This window comes from Hyla sarda, chromosome 1, assembly GCF_029499605.1.
Source record: "Hyla sarda isolate aHylSar1 chromosome 1, aHylSar1.hap1, whole genome shotgun sequence".
In the NCBI taxonomy this organism is placed as follows: Eukaryota; Metazoa; Chordata; class Amphibia; order Anura; family Hylidae; genus Hyla; species Hyla sarda.
Window position 1 is genome coordinate 568,940,956 of NC_079189.1, and position 21,987 is coordinate 568,962,942.

The 21,987-nt window shown below is 47.8% G+C and overlaps 1 protein-coding gene across 4 annotated transcripts in view; it reads left to right on the forward strand.

Moving 5' to 3' along the window:
* The window catches only part of SLC14A1 (solute carrier family 14 member 1 (Kidd blood group)), a 239,188-nt gene that overhangs the window by 138,040 nt on the left and 79,161 nt on the right, over window positions 1–21,987 (forward strand). For 2 of the 4 annotated variants that reach the window (XM_056543101.1, XM_056543111.1), the window contains exon 2: window positions 21,706–21,870. In XM_056543101.1, coding sequence (XP_056399076.1) covers window positions 21,750–21,870 — 121 coding nt within the window. In that variant the 5' untranslated portion in view covers window positions 21,706–21,749. Of the gene's footprint in view, window positions 1–4,883; window positions 5,002–21,705; window positions 21,871–21,987 lie in introns of those variants that run through there. The other 2 variants (XM_056543094.1, XM_056543155.1) reach the window with 2 other exon arrangements.

Here is a 21,987-nt window from a genome sequence, read left to right on the forward strand (position 1 = left end):
AAATCCATCCAGCTCATCTCTCGTTTTTATTGGTGGCCTACCCTGGAAGCAGATGTTGTTGATTTTGTACGGGCTTGTACAGTCTGCGCCCGGGACAAAACTCCTCGTCAGAAGCCTGCCAGCCTCCTTCATCCTCTGCCTGTTCCTGAGCTACTATGGTCTCAGATTGCTGTGGACTTTATAATAGACCTGCCTTTATCCCATTGCAACACAGTCATTTGGGTGGTCGTTGATCGTTTCTCCAAGATGGCACATTTTATTCCCTTTCCAGGTCTTCCTTCTGCGCCACAGTTGGCGAAACAATTTTTTGTGCAAATTTTTTGCCTTCACGGGCTTCCCACTAATATCGTCTTGGATAGAGGCGTTCAATTTGTGTCGAAATTCTGGAGGGCCCTCTGTAATCAGCTTAAAATCAAATTAAATTTCTCGTCTTCCTATCATCCCCAATCCAATGGGCAAGTGGAGAGAGTTAACCAGGTTCTTGGTGACTATTTGCGACATTTTGTTTCCTCCCGCCAGTATGATTGGGCCGATCTGCTACCCTGGGCTGAATTTTCGTACAATTTCAAAGTCTCTGAGTCCTCCGCTAAATCCGCATTCTTTGTGGTGTACGGCCGTCACCCTCTTCCCCCCCCTCCCCACTCCCACGCCTTCTGGTTTGCCCGCTGTTGATGAGGTTACCCGGGACTTCTCCACCATCTGGAAAGAGACTCAAAAATCCCTCATACAGGCCTCATCCCGGATGAAGAAGCATGCCGACAAAAAAAGAAGAACTCCTCCTATCTTTGTTCCTGGAGACAAAGTGTGGCTCTCCGTCAAGTATATCCGCTTCCGTGTCCCCAGTTATAAACTGGGACCACGTTATCTTGGACCCTTTAAAATCAAGTGCCAAATCAATCCTGTCTCCTACAAACAGTTTCTTCCCCCTTCTCTCCGTATTCCCAATGCTTTTCATGTCTCTCTCCTTAAACCGCTTATCCTTAACCGCTTCTCTCCCAAGGTTGTTGCTCCTACTCCTGTCTCCGGGTCCTCAGATGTCTTCTCGGTTAAAGAAATTCTCGCATCTAAGACGGTCAGAGGTAAAAAAAATGTTCTTGTAGATTGGGAGAATTGCGGTCCTGAGGAGAGGTCATGGGAACCCGAGGATAACATTCTCGACAAGGACCTTATTTACAAATTTTCAGGTTCAAAAAAGAGGGGGAGACCCAAGGGGGGGGGGGGGTACTGTTACGCCGAGCGCTCCGGGTCCCCACTCCTCCCCGGAGCACTCGCAGCGTTCTCCTGTTCGCAGCGCCCCGGTCAGACCCGCTGACCGGGAGCGCTGCGATAATGTCCCTAGCCGGGATGCGATTCGCAATGCGGGACGCGCCCGCTCGCGGTGCGCATCCTGGCCCGCTTACCAGACTCGTTCCCCGTCTATGCTGTCCCGGCGCGCGCGGCCCCGCTCCCTAGGGCGCGCGCGCCGGCTCTCTGCGATTTATAGGGCCAGTGCGCCACTGATTGGCGCATGATTTTAATTAGTGTGTTCACCTGTGCACTTCCCTATATTACCTCACTTCCCCTTCACTTCCTTGCCGGATCTTGTTGCCATTGTGCCAGTGAAAGCGTTCCTTGTGTATCCCAAGCCAGTGTTCCAGACATCTTGCCGTTGCCCCTGACTACGATCCTTGCTGCCTGCCCTGACCTTCTGCTACGTCTGACCTTGCTCTTGCCTAATCCCTTGTACCGCGCCTATCTCAGCAGTCAGAGAGGTTGAGCAGTTGCCGGTGGAAACGACCTGGTTGCTACCGCCGCTGCAAGACCATCCCGCTTTGCGGCGGGCTCTGGTGAAAACCAGTAGCAACTTAGAACCGGTCCGCCGGCACGGTCCACGCCAATCCCTCTCTGACACAGAGGATCCACCTCCAGCCTGCCGAATCCTGACACAAGCATACATGCAATATCAAGTCCAGGCACTGCAAGCTGTGTAGTCCTCTAGAGACTGTCTGTTAAACCTTTGGGAGACTTTGGTTGAGCGCTGTGGAGATTGTACCACCTAGAACGGCTTCAAAGATTGTCTCATGATGTGGAGGCAACAAACAAACCATTGATTCCAATGAGCATGGTCTAATGCTTAAAGGAATACTGTGGTGGAATATAACTTATCCTCCATCTGAAGGATAGGGGATAAGTTATAGATGGCAGGGGTCCAACTACTGAGGATCCCCGGGATTTCCTGTACAGAACCGAGGCAATCCGCAAGAAGCGCCATGCCATCCCCAGCAGGAAGCTAAAGCAGACACGCTCCTCCATGTCCGGTGGTCCTGTCCTGATATCATAGTCTCTAGCTGCTCCTCAGTCTGCGGTTTGTTACCTCATTACTGCAATATATACTTGTTCACATTTTTTACTTTAATATTTGCTCTGACATTTGTATGTACGTGTGGTTAGTATACTGCAATTTGATAGCACTTTGTAATTTGCAGCAGCAGCCCTGTTGTTCATTTGATTATTTATTTCAGGACAGGACTTGGGGTGAGGGGGTTCATGGCCCCTCCCCGTGCTGTGTTGTGTCCCTTTTGGGTCTTTTTAAATGTTTGAATGTCCTTATTCCTAGCTGTTTGTTATGCTATGAGTGTTTTTGCACAATAAAGATTTATTACCTTTTGATATTATCTGGGTGTGCACTGGAATACAGTGTTGCTTTTTCTTTTTTGTTTCATTACATGTTTTTTCACTGTTGGTAGCACCCCAATTTATTTATTATCATTACATATAAGGTTGAGCCCCCCCATTTTCTTTTTTCCACGCTCCTCCATGTAACTCTATGGGACACATGGGGGGGGGGGCATATCAGAACAGAACAACCCCTTCCTGCACACTGCTGTGGCCCTGTACTGGAGATTGCGGGGGGGGGGGGGGGGTCCCAGCGGTCGGACCCCCTGCGATTTATAACTTATCCCTTATCCAAAGGGAATAAGTTATATCCCACTATAGTTTTCCTTTAATGCTAATGCCTAAAGGAGTACTGTGGTGCAATAAAACGTATCCCCTATTCAAAACATAGGGGATAAGTTTTAGATCCTACCTCTGGGACCCCTTCTATCTCCTACATGGCACCCCGGTTCTCCCCAAGAAGGGAGCACATCGATCCTCATATGAAGAGACAACCAACATGCCCCCTCCATGTATATCTATGGGAGACGAAGATACAGCATTCAGGTCTCTTCGTCTCTCCCATAGAGATACATGGAGCAGGTCCAGTGCTTTGTAAGGCACTCCCTTCTGTGGGTGCGCTGAAGGGTCATTGTCGGACCCCCTGTGATCTAAAACTTATCCCCTATTCTTTGGATAGGGGATAAGCTTTACTGCACCATAGTACTTTACAATGGTTGTCCAATTATGAAACCTATTTTCAATTTTCTAATCAATGAACATATATTGGTAACAGCCTTGTTATGGCCTTAGAGGGAAACTGATAGCCGGTTCACCTACACTAAACCCAAAACACAGGGTTATAGTGCGAGTAAACTGGACTACAATGATGTATTACGATATTTACCCAGGTGTGTAGTCCCGTTCCAGAGATATTCATTGTATTAGCCTCCATTACTAATAGCCGTCTTTGACCAATGTAGGCCGGACCCAGCATGCTGGGTATGCCGGGTCCCGTCTCCATTGCAAGGTGGGATGCCTGGGGCGATGACGGTGTGTGCAGCAGAAATATTCCTAACATAGTTGTAACTTTAGTGAAGTCCTCTGTGCAGAATCCAGATAATTAAGTTGATTTAAAAACATGTTTTGTTTCTCAGGAGTACCCCTTTAAGTGTTTGCAGAAGAGTTCTTGCTCAGCTATTTCCCTTTAATGACTAGACAATTCTCTCTGGTTACTTGCTTGTAGAAGGCCTTAACTTGTACAGGATACTGACTAGGCCGAGACATTTTCTATGTGACCTAGAAGAAAGAACAGAAGGCATGTCTGCACTCTACTTTGGCCAGGGCCAGACTCTGACTCTGGTCTACCCAGCAGGAGCAGTGCTTAATTCAAACATTGTAACCATGCACATCATTGGATGGGTGGTCATTGTAGGCTGGTAAGGCCAAAAATACTAGTGGATTGGTAATGGCACTCCAATCCAGCCGGAGCAAAGCTGGGAGACTCCCTCAGACTTCTTTGGTTCCAGACCTCTGGGCAGAGAGTTTGACTTGAAAGACTCCTCCTTTAGTCTTTCTAGTACATTCTGCATAGAAACTAGCTTAGGCGAGTCAAGTGACCAATGTTGGAGAAGAGCAAAGACATGATACCCATCATCATAAGTGAGAATCTGATTATTAATATGCCAATATGTCTGCAGGCACAAACGCCATTTGGTGACAAGAGTTTCCTGACCACAAATGTGAAATATCTTCTTTGAAGCCTCTATCCTAAACCTCCCCACATTCCTCCATTTGGAAGACCAGCCTGTGTAGTTGGTTCTGGAGGCATCTACAGCTCCAGGCATTTCTGAGAGGAACCCGGTGGGTCTCACCGCCTGACTTACAGGGTTTGTGTCTGACCTAGAGTAGCCTGTCTTTGGAAGTAAGGGGGAGGGGGGGGTCAAGTGTGTTTTCCGCTATGTTATGATTGCCAGACAACTCACCCTTGGCACTTTTAAGGTGAATGTACCCTGTTGGGTTTGCACATTGCAGTCTGTTATTTACATTGCCTATGTGTGATTTAGGCACTCCGTATGTTGCAGCCACCTATTGGCTACATTGTGTTAAGATAAGAGCAAGTGACTATGGGGGAGATTTATCAAAACCTGTCGAGAGGAAAAGTTGCCCAGTTGCCCATAGCAACCAATCAGATCACTTCTTTCATTTTGCAGAGGCCTTGTTAAAAATGAAAGAAGCGATCTGATTGGTTGCTATGGGCAACTGGGCAACTTTTCTCTGCACAGGTTTTGATAAATCTCCCCCTATATGCATACACCAGCTGGACGTCCAGATGGAGACACTCTGGTTGGGAAACACTGCTTTAAGGTAGGGTCACACACAGCGCATCTGCAGTGTACTTTATGCTGTGGATGTGCCAACGGCAGTCAAAGAGCGACAGCAGAGCAAGCTCCCTGCTTTGGCTGTGTACGCTCGTAGCGGCAGATTTCCCACCAGCAGTCACGAGCAGACACACAGAGCATACGCCTATACACCCTGGTCCCTTTACGAGCTGAGCACGCTTCATACCCGGTGGTTAATGCCGAACATCGTCAATTGGGCTGATGCCTGGCATTAACCCTTTAGACACCGCAATCAAAGCTGATCGCAGCGTCTGTAACTCAGGGGAGCTGATTGGAATCATTGCGGTAAAATAAGCTGAGAGGACAGCGTGAGGGCCCTTGCCTGCCTCCTCAATGGCCGATCAGTCCTCTGCTTCTACAGGAAGCCCCAGCAAGCTGATCAATGCTGAGCCATGTTGAATAGTGCTTGCAATTGAATGATTGCATGCTATAGCCCCTATGGGAACTAAAAAAAAAAAGGGTACATAAACATATAAACATATGTGGTACCGCCGTGTGTGTAAATGTCTAAACTATTAAAATATAAGGTTACTTAAAACACACGGTCATTGGCGTAAACGTAAAAAAACACAAAAAACAAGTTCAAACTTGTGCATTTTTGGTCACGTCATATATCATAAAGAAATTATTAAAAAGCAATCTAAAAAGCCCATCAAATCAAAAACGGTACCGATAAAAACTAAATGTTAAACATACTAGTTTTGGTGCACGTAGTTATAATCATTGCTATAAACTTTTTTTAAACTTTTTGAGTAGTAAAATAAAATAAAACCTACATAAATTGGGTATTCTTGTAACCGTATAGACCTACAAAATAAAGAGAAGGTGTCATTTTTACTGAAAAGTGCACTGCATAGAAACAGAAGGCCCAAAAAAGTTACAAAATGAATTTTTTTTTATTTCATCCGACAAATAAGTTTTATTTTTTGTTTCGCTGTAGATTATGTTATAAAATGTATGTTACGCCGAACGCTCCGGGTCCCCGCTCCTCCCCGGAGCGCTCGCGGCATCCTCGCTGCTGCAGCGCCCCGGTCAGATCTACTGACCGGGTGCGCTGCGATACCGCCTCCAGCCGGGATGCGATTCGCGATGCGGGTGGCGCCCGCTCGCGGTGCGCACCCCGGCTCCCGTACCTGACTCGCTCTCCGTCGGTCCTGTCCCGGCGCGCGCGGCCCCGCTCCCTAGGGCGCGCGCGCGCCGGGTCTCTGCGATTTAAAGGGCCACTGCGCCGCTGATTGGCGCAGTGGTTCTAATTAGTGTGTTCACCTGTGCACTCCATATATATACCTCACTTCCCCTGCACTCCCTCGCCGGATCTTGTTGCCCTTGTGCCTAGTGAAAGCGTTCCCTTGTGTGTTCCTAGCCTGTGTTCCGACCTCCTGCCGTTGCCCCTGACTACGATCCTTGCTGCCTACCCCGACCTTCTGCTACGTCCGACCTTGCTTCTGTCTACTCCCTTGTACCGCGCCTATCTTCAGCAGTCAGAGAGGTTGAGCCGTTGCTAGTGGATACGACCTGGTCACTACCGCCGCAGCAAGACCATCCCGCTTTGCGGCGGGCTCTGGTGAATACCAGTAGTGACTTAGAACCGGTCCACTAGCACGGTCCACGTCAATCCCTCTCTGGCACAGAGGATCCACCTCCTGCCAGCCGGCATCGTGACAGTAGATCCGGCCATGGATCCCGCTGAAGTACCTCTGCCAGTTGTCGCTGACCTCACCACGGTGGTCGCCCAGCAGTCACAACAGATAGCGCAACAAGGCCACCAGCTGTCTCAACTGACCGTGATGCTACAGCAGCTACTACCACAGCTTCAGCAATCATCTCCTCCGCCAGCTCCTGCACCTCCTCCGTAGCGAGTGGCCGCTTCAGGCCTACGACTATCCTTGCCGGATAAATTTGATTGGGACTCTAAGTTTTGCCGTGGCTTTCTTTCACAATGTTCCCTGCACTTGGAGATGATGTCGGACCAGTTTCCTACTGAAAGGTCGAAGGTGGCTTTCGTAGTCAGCCTTCTGTCTGGAAAAGCTCTGTCATGGGCCACACCGCTCTGGGACCGCAATGACCCCGTCACTGCCTCTGTACACTCCTTCTTCTTGGAAATTCGCAGTGTCTTTGAGGAACCTGCCCGAGCCTCCTCTGCTGAGACTGCCCTGCTGAACCTGGTCCAGGGTAATTCTTCCGTTGGCGAGTACGCCATACAATTCCGTACTCTTGCTTCTGAACTATCCTGGAATAATGAGGCCCTCTGCGCGACCTTTAAAAAAGGCCTATCCAGCAACATTAAAGATGTTCTGGCCGCACGAGAAATTCCTGCTAATCTACATGAACTCATTCATCTTGCCACTCGCATTGACATGCGTTTTTCCGAAAGGCGTCAGGAGCTCCGCCAGGATATGGACTTTGTTCGCACGAGGCGTTTTTTCTCCCCGGCTCCTCTCTCCTCTGGTCCTCTGCAATCCGTTCCTGTGCCTCCCGCCGTGGAGGCTATGCAAGTTGGCCGGTCTCGCCTGACACCTCAAGAGAGGACACGACGCCGCATGGAGAATCTCTGCCTGTACTGTGCCGGTACCGAACACTTCCTGAAGGATTGTCCTATCCGTCCTCCCCGCCTGGAAAGACGCACGCAGACTCCGCACAAAAGTGAGACAGTCCTTGATGTCAACTCTGCTTCTCCACGTCTTACTGTGCCTGTGCGGATATCTGCATCTACCTTCTCCTTCTCTACTATGGCCTTCTTGGATTCCGGATCTGCAGGAAACTTTATTTTGGCCTCTCTCATCAACAGGTTCAACATCCCGGTAACCAGTCTCGCCAGGCCCCTCTACATCAATTGTGTTAACAATGAAAGATTGGACTGTACCATACGTTACCGCACGGAGCCCCTTCTAATGTGCATCGGACCTCATCAAGAAAAAATTGAGTTCTTGGTCCTCCCCAATTGCACTTCCGAAATTCTCCTTGGACTACCGTGGCTCCAACGCCATTCCCCAACCCTGGATTGGTCCACAGGGGAGATCAAGAGCTGGGGTATCTCTTGTTTCAAGGACTGCCTTAAACCGGTTCCCAGTACTCCCTGCCGTGACCCTGTGGTTCCCCCTGTAACCGGTCTCCCTAAGGCCTATATGGACTTTGCTGATGTGTTTTGCAAAAAACAAGCTGAGACTCTACCTCCTCACAGGCCTTATGACTGTCCTATTGACCTCCTCCCGGGCACTACTCCACCCCGGGGCAGAATTTATCCTCTGTCCGCCCCAGAGACTCTTGCTATGTCTGAGTACATCCAGGAAAATTTAAAAAAGGGGTTTATCCGCAAATCCTCCTCTCCTGCCGGAGCTGGATTTTTCTTTGTGTCCAAAAAAGATGGCTCCCTACGTCCTTGCATTGACTACCGCGGTCTTAATAAAATCACGGTAAAGAACCGCTACCCTCTACCTCTTATCTCTGAACTCTTTGATCGCCTCCAAGGTGCCCACATCTTTACCAAACTGGACTTAAGAGGTGCTTATAATCTCATCCGCATCAGGGAGGGGGATGAATGGAAAACGGCATTTAACACTAGAGATGGACACTTTGAGTATCTGGTCATGCCCTTTGGCCTGTGCAACGCCCCTGCCGTCTTCCAAGACTTTGTTAATTAAATTTTTCGTGATCTCTTATATTCCTGTGTTGTTGTGTATCTGGACGATATTCAGATTTTTTCTGCCAACCTAGAAGAACACCGCCAGCATGTCCGCATGGTTCTTCAGAGACTTCGTGACAATCAACTTTATGCCAAAATGGAGAAATGTCTGTTTGAATGTCAATCTCTTCCTTTCCTAGGATACTTGGTCTCTGGCCAGGGACTACAAATGGATCCAGACAAACTCTCTGCCGTCTTAGATTGGCCACGCCCCTCCGGACTCCGTGCTATCCAACGTTTTTTGGGGTTCGCCAATTATTACAGACAATTTATTCCACATTTTTCCACCATTGTGGCTCCTATCGTGGCTTTAACCAAAAAGAATGCCAATCCTAAGTCCTGGCCTCCTCAAGCGGAAGACGCCTTTAAACGGCTCAAGTCGGCCTTTTCTTCTGCTCCCGTGCTCTCCAGACCTGACCCATCTAAACCCTTCCTATTGGAGGTTGATGCCTCCTCAGTAGGAGCTGGAGCGGTTCTTCTACAAAAAAATTCTTCCGGGCATGCTGTTACCTGTGGTTTTTTTTTCTACGACCTTCTCTCCGGCGGAGAGGAACTACTCCATCGGGGATCGAGAGCTACTGGCCATTAAATTAGCACTTGAGGAATGGAGGCATCTGCTGGAGGGATCTAAATTTCCAGTTATTATTTACACCGATCACAAGAATCTCTCCTATCTCCAGTCTGCCCAACGGCTGAATCCTCGCCAGGCCAGGTGGTCTCTGTTCTTTGCCCGGTTTAATTTTGAAATTCACTTTCGCCCTGCCGATAAGAACATCAGGGCCGATGCTCTCTCTCGTTCCTCGGATGCCTCGGAAGTAGAGCTCTCTCCGCAACACATCATTCCTCCTGACTGCCTGATCTCCACTTCTCCAGCCTCCATCAGGCAAACTCCTCCAGGGAAGACCTTCGTCTCTCCACGCCAACGCCTCGGAATCCTCAAATGGGGTCACTCCTCCCATCTCGCAGGCCATGCGGGCATCAAGAAATCCGTGCAACTCATCTCTCGTTTCTATTGGTGGCCGACTCTGGAGACGGATGTTGTTGATTTTGTGCGGGCCTGCACTGTCTGTGCCCGGGACAAGACTCCTCGCCAGAAGCCTGCTGGTCTCCTTCACCCTCTGCCTGTCCCCGAACAGCCTTGGTCTCTGATTGGTATGGACTTTATTACGGACTTACCCCCATCCCGTGGCAACACTGTTGTTTGGGTGGTCGTTGATCGATTTTCCAAGATGGCACATTTTATTCCTCTTCCTGGTCTTCCTTCAGCGCCTCAGTTGGCAAAACAATTTTTTGTACACATTTTTCGTCTTCACGGGTTGACCACGCAGATCGTCTCGGATAGAGGTGTCCAATTCGTGTCAAAATTCTGGAGGGCCCTCTGTAAACAACTCAAGATTAAATTAAACTTTTCTTCTGCTTATCATCCTCAATCCAATGGGCAAGTAGAAAGAATTAACCAGGTCCTGGGTGATTATTTACGGCATTTTGTTTCCTCCCGCCAGGATGACTGGGCAGATCTTCTACCATGGGCCGAATTCTCGTATAACTTCAGAGTCTCTGAATCTTCTGCTAAATCCCCATTTTTCGTGGTGTACGGCCGTCACCCTCTTCCCCCCCTCCCTATTCCCTTGTCCTCTGGTTTGCCCACTGTAGATGAAGTGACTCGTGATCTTTCCACCATATGGAAAGAGACCCAAAATTCTCTTTTACAGGCTTCATCTCGCATGAAAAAGTTTGCCGATAAGAAAAGAAGAGCTCCCCCCATTTTTGCTCCCGGAGACAAGGTATGGCTCTCCGCTAAATATGTCCGCTTTCATGTCCCCAGTTACAAACTGGGACCACGCTATCTTGGTCCTTTCAAAGTCTTGTGCCAAATTAATCCTGTCTCTTACAAACTTCTTCTTCCTCCTTCTCTTCGTATTCCTAATGCCTTTCATGTCTCTCTTCTTAAACCACTCATCATCAACCGTTTCTCTCCCAAGCTTGTTTCTCCCACTCCTGTTTCCGGTTCTTCTGACGTCTTCTCAGTGAAGGAGATACTGGCCTCCAAGACGGTCAGAGGAAAAAGGTTCTTTTTGGTAGATTGGGAGGGCTGTGGACCTGAAGAGAGATCCTGGGAACCTGAGGACAACATCCTAGACAAAAGTCTGCTCCTCAGGTTCCCAGGCTCCAAGAAGAGGGGGAGACCCAAGGGGGGGGGGTACTGTTACGCCGAGCGCTCCGGGTCCCCGCTCCTCCCCGGAGCGCTCGCGGCATCCTCGCTGCTGCAGCGCCCCGGTCAGATCTACTGACCGGGTGCGCTGCGATACCGCCTCCAGCCGGGATGCGATTCGCGATGCGGGTGGCGCCCGCTCGCGGTGCGCACCCCGGCTCCCGTACCTGACTCGCTCTCCGTCGGTCATGTCCCGGCGCGCGCGGCCCCGCTCCCTAGGGCGCGCGCGCGCCGGGTCTCTGCGATTTAAAGGGCCACTGCGCCGCTGATTGGCGCAGTGGTTCTAATTAGTGTGTTCACCTGTGCACTCCATATATATACCTCACTTCCCCTGCACTCCCTCGCCGGATCTTGTTGCCCTTGTGCCTAGTGAAAGCGTTCCCTTGTGTGTTCCTAGCCTGTGTTCCGACCTCCTGCCGTTGCCCCTGACTACGATCCTTGCTGCCTGCCCCGACCTTCTGCTACGTCCGACCTTGCTTCTGTCTACTCCCTTGTACCGCGCCTATCTTCAGCAGTCAGAGAGGTTGAGCCGTTGCTAGTGGATACGACCTGGTCACTACCGCCGCAGCAAGACCATCCCGCTTTGCGGCGGGCTCTGGTGAAAACCAGTAGTGACTTAGAACCGATCCACTAGCACGGTCCACGCCAATCCCTCTCTGGCACAGAGGATCCACCTCCTGTCAGCCGGCATCGTGACAATGTATGATGTTATTACAAAATACAACTGGTGACGCAAAAAACAAGCCTTTATATGGGTCTGTATGTGCAAAATTGAAATTGATATGATTTTTAGAAGGAGAGGAGAAAAAAACTAAAGTGCAAAAACATAAATTGACCAGGTCCTTAAAGGGGAATTCCGGTGGAAACAAGTAGAAAACAAATGTTTTCAAATCAACTGGTGCCTGAAAGTTAAACAGATTTGTAAATTATTTCCATAAAAAAAAATCTGTTTAACTTTCCTACACCAGTTGATATGAAATTTTTTTTTTTTCCCATGAGTTCCCCTTTAAGGCCAAAATGGTCTGAGTCCTTAAGGGGTTAAAGAGGTTATACATGAATAGCAAAACAGAGCTAATTTCTTTCAGAAACCGCTCCCTGTCTGTCTCCAGGTTGGGTGTGGTTCTGCAGCTCAGTTCCATTGAAGTGAATGGAGCCAAGTTATAATACTACAAACAACCTAGAGACAAGCAGGGAGCAATTTTGGGAATTTGCTCTGTTTTTCTATTCCTGGATAACCCCTTTAAAAGGGTACTCCGCCCCTAGACATCTTATCCCCTATCCAAAGGATAGGGGATAAGATGTCAGAAGGTGGGGGTTCCGCCACTGGGGACCCCCGGGATCTCAGCTACAGCACCCACCTGTTGCGGCTTCCGGAAATGCTGGAGGCTTCGGCTCCCGACCACGGTGACGTGAGATCGTGACGTCACGACTCCGCCTCCGTGTGACATCACGCTCCACCCCTCAATGCAAGTCTATGGGAGGGGGCATGACAGCTGTCACGCCCCCTCCCATAGACTTTCATTGAGGGGGCGGGGCGGGACTTCACACAGGGCGGAGTCGTGATGTCACGATCTCACGTCACCGTGGTCGTCAGGCATTAGGATGAGAGCCTCCAGCGCTGCCGGAAGCCGTAACAGGTGGGGGATGCAGCCAAGATCCCGGGGGGACCCCCGCGATCTGAAATCTTATCCCCTATCGTTTCGATAGGGGATAAGATGTCTAGGGGCAGAGTACCCCTTTAAGGTTACAGTTGCTGCATGTAGCAATGGCAATAGACCATGCAGCAATGTTTAAGTCGCCTCCTAGTGGTGACAACATTTTGTAACTTTTACAAGTGTCAGTGAAACAGTCTGCACTGAAGAAGCTGAACTCCAAAGTCCTATTTGTATCTTTCTTGTTACTTACACAACACCAACATATACTGCAGTGCTGTGCAGAGATTGTCACAACTGGACTACTTTTCCTATGGCAGACGTAGGCAGCAGGGTCAATGAGCCAGTCAGTATGTCAGGGTTTCCCAACCAGGGTGTCTTCAGCTGTTGCAAAATTACAACTCCCAGCATGGCATTCAAAAAAGAAAAAACAAATGGATTCCTTTGGTTGTCCGGGCATGCTGGGAGTTGTAATTTTGCAACAGCTGGAGGCACCTCAGTTGGGAAATACTGATGTACAGAATAACCCATGTGTCAAAATTTTGGCACAAAACAATCCAAAAAGTGTCCGAAAAAGTTTAATTTATCCCCCAGCCTCAATATTGGGGAAGATTTAACGCACTTGTAGTCAGATTCCCTTAGTTGCCCACAGCAACCAATCACAGCCCAGCTTTTATTTTACTAGAGAAAGTTAACATAGGAAAGCTGAGCAGTGATTGGTTGCTATGAGCAACAAAGATAATTTTATCTTGCACCAGACTTCCATTGATTTTTATGCTGACTTCACACTTCAGAATTTCCATGACCAGAGGAATTGGATTCCAGAAGAGGATTGAACATGTTTAATCATCCAGCAGAATCACTTTCAGAAGCCCTTTTTGTCGGCAGAAAATCGAGGCACAAAGTGTTGTGGACATAAGCGCAGATTCCGCATCATTTCTGTTGGAGCAGGAAGACCACAGATCCACAGAGGAATTCATTGAGGACATTTTCCTCACAGAGTTTCCCTAAGGCCCTATCCACAGAGCAGAATGTCAGGCCGGAAATATTCCAGCTGGACGTTCCTCAAGCGCCATCTCCATAGACGACAATGTATTTTTGAGTGGAGGCCGCAGAAAAATGTAAATTCTTTCTGCGAAGGCCGCAATTTGAATTTCCAGCCGTGTGGATGGTGCAGAAGAATCCCAATGAAAACAATGGAAGTTTGCTGCAACGGAATTTCCAAAGCAGAATTTTTCCACTGAATTCCATTCAGAATTTCAATGTGTGAATGAGGCCTAAGACAGCTTGAGAAATCGCCACCACTGTGTCCTCATTAAAGTGTACCTCTCGTCAACAATTTTTTTTTTATATAATGTAGATAATAACATTATATGTATATTTGTAATATACATTGGTTAAGAAATGTGTATATTTTTGGGTGAACAAATGCTGTCTCTGCAGCTATTGCCAGTGTGTCTCTATGAGGAGTCCAAAAACAGGAAGTGAGGACAAGACAAGCAGGGATCTGTGCAGGCTCCTGGCTTGTCAATCATCCTCATGTGTGAGCCAGGAGCATGTCATAGAGCCTCACTGCACAGAGCCCTGCTTGTCCTCAGTGTACCAAGTCCTGCTTGTCCTCAGTGCACAGAGCCCTGCTTGTCCTCAGTGTACAGAGCCCTGCTTGTCCTTAGTGTACAGAGCCCTGCTTGTCCTCAGTGTACCGAGCCCTGCTTGTCCTCAGTGCACAGAGCCCTGCTTGTCCTCAGTGTACAGAGCCCTGCTTGTCCTCAGTGCACAGAGCCCTGCTTGTCCTCAGTGCACAGAGCCTGGCTTGTCCTCAGTGTACAGAGCCCTGCTTGTGCTCAGTGCACAGAGCCCTGCTTGTCCTCAGTGTACCGAGCCCTGCTTGTCCTCAGTGCACAGAGCCCTGCTTGTCCTCAGTGTACAGAGCCCTGCTTGTCCTCACTGCACAGAGCCCTGCTTGTCCTCAGTGTACAGAGCCCTGCTTGTCCTCACTGTACAGAGCCCTGCTTGTCCTCAGTGCACAGAGCCTGGCTTGTCCTCAGTGTGCAGAGCCCTGCTTGTCCTCAGTGTACAGAGCCCTGCTTGTCCTCACTGCACAGAGCACTGCTTGTTATCAGTGCACAGAGCCCTGCTTGTCCTCAGTGTACAGAGTCCCACTTGTCCTCGGTGTACAGAGCCCTGCTTTTCCTCAGTGTACAGAGCCCTGCTTGTCCTCAGTGTACAGAGCCCTGCTTGTCCTCAGTGTGTATTATTAAAAAAGAGCGGATAATTCCCATTATATAGAACTTTACTGTAAAGGCCTTTTTTTTTTGTCAGCCTTTCGCAGCTTAAAGGAGTACTCCAGCTTAGAACTTTTTAATGTTATCATCCCCGGACTACCAGCATATAAAACAACAACCTGGACTTACCTGCCACTGCCTTCGGTGCCATGTTCTTCCTGCTTGCTGGTGGTTGATGCGTCACACTGCTAATCAGCTAAGGGCCTGCCACAGCGATGTCCCGCCTCGCAGTGTGATGTTTTGAGCCCCGGCACCGGTCTTCTTCCTGGTGCTGAGGCTTAATGCATCACATTGCTGCTCAGCCTATTGCCGTCTGAGGCAGGACATTACTGGTCAGAAGTGTGATGCTGGCAGCCTGGGGATGATGGGAAAAAAAGTTCTACGCTGGAGTACTCCTTTAAAAAACTTCAGGGGTAATTCATTATTTTTGCTATTTTCATCTCCAAAAAATGGCCGCAAATTGGAGGACAGCATTTGCTGCAGAAAAAAAATGAAATAATAATAAAATTGACTAGAAACATCTGGGGGAAAAAATGGTTAAACAATGCAGAAAAAAGTCAAAGTTTTAGCTTTTTTTTTTTGCCTAAAAATGTGCTAGAAGAAACTGAGTGTGAATACAGCCTCACTGAATCAGCAGTGCGTGAATTCATCCATTCTTTGGCTATGTTCATGTCAGAATTTCTGTGCAGAATTGGTTTCAATGGGATTCTCCTGCATTGTGCACATGGTGGAATTTCACGGCAGAAACAACTGGCATGGAAATTCCTGTGTCTGCAGGAATAATGGACAAGTCCATTCTTTCTGCAGACTGCACAGAAAGCATTGCCATCTATGAGATGGCGCATTCTCGTGCAGTCGTAGCGCAGGCATGTCATTCCGTGCAGACATTCCGACATCTGAACAAAGCTCTAGAGCCCATTCACACTGCAGATATTCTGAGCAGAATTAGCTTGCAGCAGAATCCCATTAAAGGGGTACTCCGCCCCTAGACATCTTATCCCCTATCCAAAGGATAGGAGATAAGATGTCTGATCGTGGAGGTCCCCCTGTGGCACCTCAGACATCCGGTGCAAGGAGCACACTTCGCTCCATGCCAGATGATTGGTGATGTCCGGCTCATGATGTCACGGCCATGCCCGCTCAATGTAACTCTATGGGAGGGGGGGTGATTGCCATCACGCCCCCTCCCATAGACTTGCATTGAGGGGGCGTGGCCAAGAAGTCACACGCGGGAGCGGCCGTGATGTCACGAGCCTCCGACGCTGCACCCGACTTTCTAAAAAAGTGCCGAATGCCGCAAGGAGATCGCGAGCATCCCTAGCGGCGGGACCCCTGCGATCAGACATCAAATAACTTGTCTAGGGGCGGAGTACCCCTATCAAGATCAATGGCTGCTCAGTGCACAATATGGTAGTTCCTACTTGGATCCGGATTCTGCTGAATGAATGATTATGTCAATTTTTTTCACATGTTGAAGAAGCAGAAAAAATCGGCAACTCACCGCAATCAGCTCATAAATCTTCTTTTATTGCAAACTCACAAATTTACAAGGGAAGAGGGTTGTGGGGGGGACACAGGATGGCGACCAAGCTCCGTTGTGCACGGTGATCGTGCTTCCTCTGGCCGGAGGAAGCACGATCACCATGAGAAACGGAGCTTGGTCGCCATCCTGTGTCCCCCCACAACCCTCTTCCCTTGTAAATTTGTGAGTATGGTGAATATGCAATAAAAGAAGATTTATGAGCTGATTGCGGTGAGTTGCCGATTTTTTCTGCTTCTTCAACACGTGTATCTTCACTACTTGTTATCAGAGCACCACCTTCAGCAATTACAAGTCTATACCTTCCATAGTGCCTATTGCTCTATATCAGGGGTCCTCAAACTTTTTAAACGGGGGGCCAGTTCACGGTCCCTCAGACCGTTGGAGGGCCGGACTATAGATAACAAAACATGAATAAATTCCTATGAACACTTATATATCCTATTAGTGGACTACCACTTTAAGTATACAACACAGTTCCCCCCACATTGGTTGGCAGTATAGATCCCCCCACATTAGGTGCAGTACAGTTCCCCCACATTAGGGTTGGCAGTACAGTTCCCCCACATTAGGTGCAGTACAATTCCCCCACATTAGGTGCAGTATACTTCCCCCATATTAGGTTGGCAGTATAGTTCCCCCACATTAGGTAGTAGTTCCCCTACATTAGGTTGTAGTCCCCCCCCCCCACATTAGGTGCAGTATAGTTCACCCACATTAGGTTGTAGTTCCCCCCCACATTAGGTGCAGTATAGTTCCCCCACATTAGGTGCAATATAGTTCACCCACATTAGGTTGTAGTTCCCCCCCCACATTAGGTGCTGTATAGTTCCCCCACATTAGGTGCAGTATAGTTCACCCACATTAGATTGTAGTTCCCCCACATTAGGTGCAGTATAGTTCCCCCACATTAGGTGCAATATAGTCCCCCACATTAGGCTGGCAGTATGTTCCCCCACATTAGGTGCAATATAGTCCCCCACATTAGGCTGGCAGTATAGTTCCCCCACATTAGGTGCTGTATAGTTCCCCACATTAGGTGCAGTATAGTTCCCCCACATTAGGTGCAATATAGTCCCCCACATTACGTTGGCAATATGTCCCCTCCACATTAGGTGCAATATAGTCCCCCACATTAGGCTGGCAGTATAGTTCCCCCACATTAGGTGCAATATAGTCCCCCCACATTAGGCTTGCAGTATGTTCCCCCACATTAGGTGCAGTATAGTTCCCCCACATTAGGTGCAATATAGTCCCCCACATTACGTTGGCAGTATGTTCCCCCACATTAGGTGCAATATGGTCCCCCACATTAGGCTGGCAGTATAGTCCCCCACATTAGGTGCAATATAGTCCCCCACATTAGGCTGGCAGTATAGTTCCCCCACATTAGGTGCAGTATAGTTCCCCCACATTAGGTGCAATATAGTCCCCCACATTACGTTGGCAATATGTCCCCTCCACATTAGGTGCAATATAGTCCCCCACATTAGGCTGGCAGTATAGTTCCCCCACATTAGGTGCAATATAGTCCCCCACATTAGGCTTGCAGTATGTTCCCCCACATTAGGTGCAGTATAGTTCCCCCACATTAGGTGCAATATAGTCCCCCACATTACGTTGGCAGTATGTTCCCCCACATTAGGTGCAATATGGTCCCCCACATTAGGCTGGCAGTATAGTCCCCCACATTAGGTGCAATATAGTCCCCCACATTAGGCTGGCAGTATAGTTCCCCCACATTAGGTGCAATATAGTCCCCCACATTAGGTGCAATATAGTCCCCCACATTAGGTGCAATATAGTCCCCCACATTAGGTGCAATATAGTCCCCCACATTAGGCTTGCAGTATGTTCCCCCACATTAGGTGCAGTATAGTTCCCCCACATTAGGTGCAATATAGTCCCCCACATTACGTTGGCAGTATGTTCCCCCCACATTAGGTGCAATATGGTCCCCCACATTAGGCTGGCAGTATAGTCCCCCACATTAGGTGCAATATAGTCCCCCACATTAGGCTGGCAGTATAGTTCCCCCACATTAGGTGCAGTATAGTTCCCCCACATTAGGTGCAATATAGTCCCCCACATTACGTTGGCAATATGTCCCCTCCACATTAGGTGCAATATATTCCCCCACATTAGGCTGGCAGTATAGTTCCCCCACATTAGGTGCAATATAGTCCCCCACATTAGGCTTGCAGTATGTTCCCCCACATTAGGTGCAGTATAGTTCCCCCACATTAGGTGCAATATAGTCCCCCACATTACGTTGGCAGTATGTTCCCCCACATTAGGTGCAATATGGTCCCCCACATTAGGCTGGCAGTATAGTCCCCCACATTAGGTGCAATATAGTCCCCCACATTAGGCTGGCAGTATAGTTCCCCCACATTAGGTGCAATATAGTCCCCCACATTAGGTGCAATATAGTCCCCCACATTAGGTGCAATATAGTCCCCCACATTAGGTGCAATATAGTCCCCCACATTAGGCTTGCAGTATGTTCCCCCACATTAGGTGCAATATAGTCCCCCACATTATTCTTGCAGTATGTTCCCCCCACATTAGGTGCAATATAGTCCCCCACATTAGGTGCAGTATAGTTCCCCCACATTAGGTGCAGTATAGTTCCCCCACATTAGGTGCAGTATAGTCCCCCACATTAGGTGCAGTATAGTCCCCCACATTAGGTGCAGTATACTTCCCCATATTAGGTGCAGTATGTTCCCCCACATTAGGTGCAATACAATATAGTCCCCCACATTAGGCTTGCAGTATGTTCCCCCACATTAGGTGTAATATAGCCCCCCACATTAGGTGCAGCATAGTTCCCCCACATTAGCTGCAATATAGTCCCCCACATTAGGTGCAGTATAGTTCCCCACATTAGGTGCAGTATGTTCCCCCACATTAGGTGCAATATAGTCCCCCACATTAGGCTTGCACTATGTTCCCCCACATTAGGTGCAATATAGTCCCCCACATTAGGCTGGCAGTATGTTCCCCCACATTATGTGCAGTATAGTCCCCCACATTAGGTGCAGTATGTTACCCCACATTAGGTGCAGTATGTTACCCCACATTAGGTGCAGTATGTTACCCCACATTAGGTGCAGTATGTTCCCCCACATTAGGTGCAGTATGTTCCCCCACATTAGGTGCAGCATGTTCCCCCACATTAGGTGCAGTATGCTCCCCCACATTAGGTGCAGTATGTTCCCCCACATTAGGTGCAGTATGTTCCCCCACATTAGGTGCGGTATGTTCCCCCACATTCGGCTGGCAGTATAGTCCCCCAAATTACGTATGTTCCCCCACAGGCATACAGCCTCCAGCCATAAAGTATGGCTGGAGGCTGTATGCCTGTGTACTGCCCCATTTCAGTGTTCCGACCACCGCTCCGGCCATAGCAGGACCGGAGGATCGGTGGTGAGAACACCGAAGGGACGCGCCGCTGGTAAACACTTACCTACTACCAACGCGCACGTCCTTGCTTCTTCTCATCTGCTCCACGCTCGGTTGCCATGGGAGCACGCATGGGACGTCAGTGACGTCGCTGCATGCGCCTGCTCCCGGCGGTCCCCGCGTTTTTAAAGTAAACGCGGGCCGCAGGGACTTCAGAGGCATCCTTGTGTTCCGAAAGCATCTTTCGGAACACAGGGATGTCCTAAGGCAAAAACACCCGGCGGGCCAGGTAAATGCGCTCCGCGGGCCGCATGTGGCCCGTGGGCCGTAGTTTGAGGACCCCTGCTCTATATTGTATGGGGATGCAGTGCCGTGCTTGCTATCTATAGACTGTTTCCATGTAAAAAAGCCACATTTATGAGACTTTGATTTCCGGCGCTGATTGTGCTAGGACATTCCTCTCTGAATCTCTGTAGTGCTCATTGGTCATGTTCTCACTGTGGAATTTCAATTGAACTCAATGGGGCTTTGCATTTTTGAGCACACGGAAATTCCCCTCAAATTCTCCACAGCAAGCTTTGCAGAACGGAATTTGAGCTGAATCACAGAATTTCCATCGTGTGGACATAGCCCAATACTTTATTCACTTTACGGAATTTCCGACACGGCTGTATTCTTCTACATAGGAGGCAGTATTATAGTAGTTATATTCTTGTACATAGGAGCAGTATTATAGTAGTTATATTCTTGTATATAGGAGCAGTATTATAATAGTTATATTCTTGTACATAGGAGCAGTGTTATAGTAGTTATATTCTTGTACATAGGAGCAGTATTATAGTAGTTATATTCTTGTACATAGGAGCAGTATTATAATAGTTTTATTCTTGTACATAGGAGCAGTATTATAGTAGTTATATTCTTGTACATAGGAGACAGTATTATAGTAGTTATATTCTTGTATATAGGAGCAGTATTATAATAGTTATATTCTTGTACATAGGAGCAGTGTTATAGTAGTTATATTCTTGTACATAGGAGCAGTATTATAGTAGTTATATTCTTGTACATAGGAGCAGTATTATAATAGTTTTATTCTTGTACATAGGAGCAGTATTATAGTAGTTATATTCTTGTACATAGGAGACAGTATTATAGTAGTTATATTCTTGTATATAGGAGCAGTATTATAATAGTTATATTCTTGTACATAGGAGCAGTGTTATAGTAGTTATATTCTTGTACATAGGAGCAGTATTATAGTAGTTATATTCTTGTATATAGGAGGCAGTATTATAGTAGTTATATTCTTGTATATAGGAGACAGTATTATAGTAGTTATATTCTTGTATATAGGAGGCAGTATTATAGTAGTTATATTCTTGTATATAGGAGACAGTATTATAGTAGTTATATTCTTGTATATAGGAGACAGTATTATAGTAGTTATATTCTTGTACATAGGAGCAGTATTATAGTAGTTATATTCTTGTACATAGCGGGAAGTATTACAGTAGTTATATTCTGGTACATAGGAGGCAGTATTATAGTAGTTATATTCTTGTACATAGGAGCAGTATTATAGTAGTTCCATTCTTGTACATAGGAACCGTATTATAGTAGTTATATTCTTCTACATAGGAGGCAGTGTTATAGTAGTTATATTCTTGTACATATGAGGCAGTATTATAGTAGTTATATTCTTGTATATAGGAGCAGTATTATAATGGTTATATTCTTGTACATAAAAGCAGTATTATAGTAGTTATATTCTTGTACATAGGGGGCAGTATTATAGTAGTTATATTCTTGTACATAGGAGCAGTATTATAGTAGTTCCATTCTTTTACATAGGGGGCAGTATTAAGGTAGTTCAATTCTTATTCATAGGAGAGGATAGACGTCTGCTGGTGAGTTCCCTGTGGGGAGGAGGCATGGCTTCTGACCCAGGAGGAAGGGAGGAAATCTGGGCAGAGGATCCTGGGAGAGACCAAGGTCTGGAGCGCAGCTTGCAGCATGGAGCTGGTGAAATTGAGGATCTGGAGATGGAGGATGGTGAGTGGTCTAAATCTTGAAATGTTACTAAATTGAGCACAAACGTGACAAAGAAAACTTTATTTAAGTCAGGAATTGAGGTTTACAAGTTAAGCAATGAAATTTAGAAAGAGACTG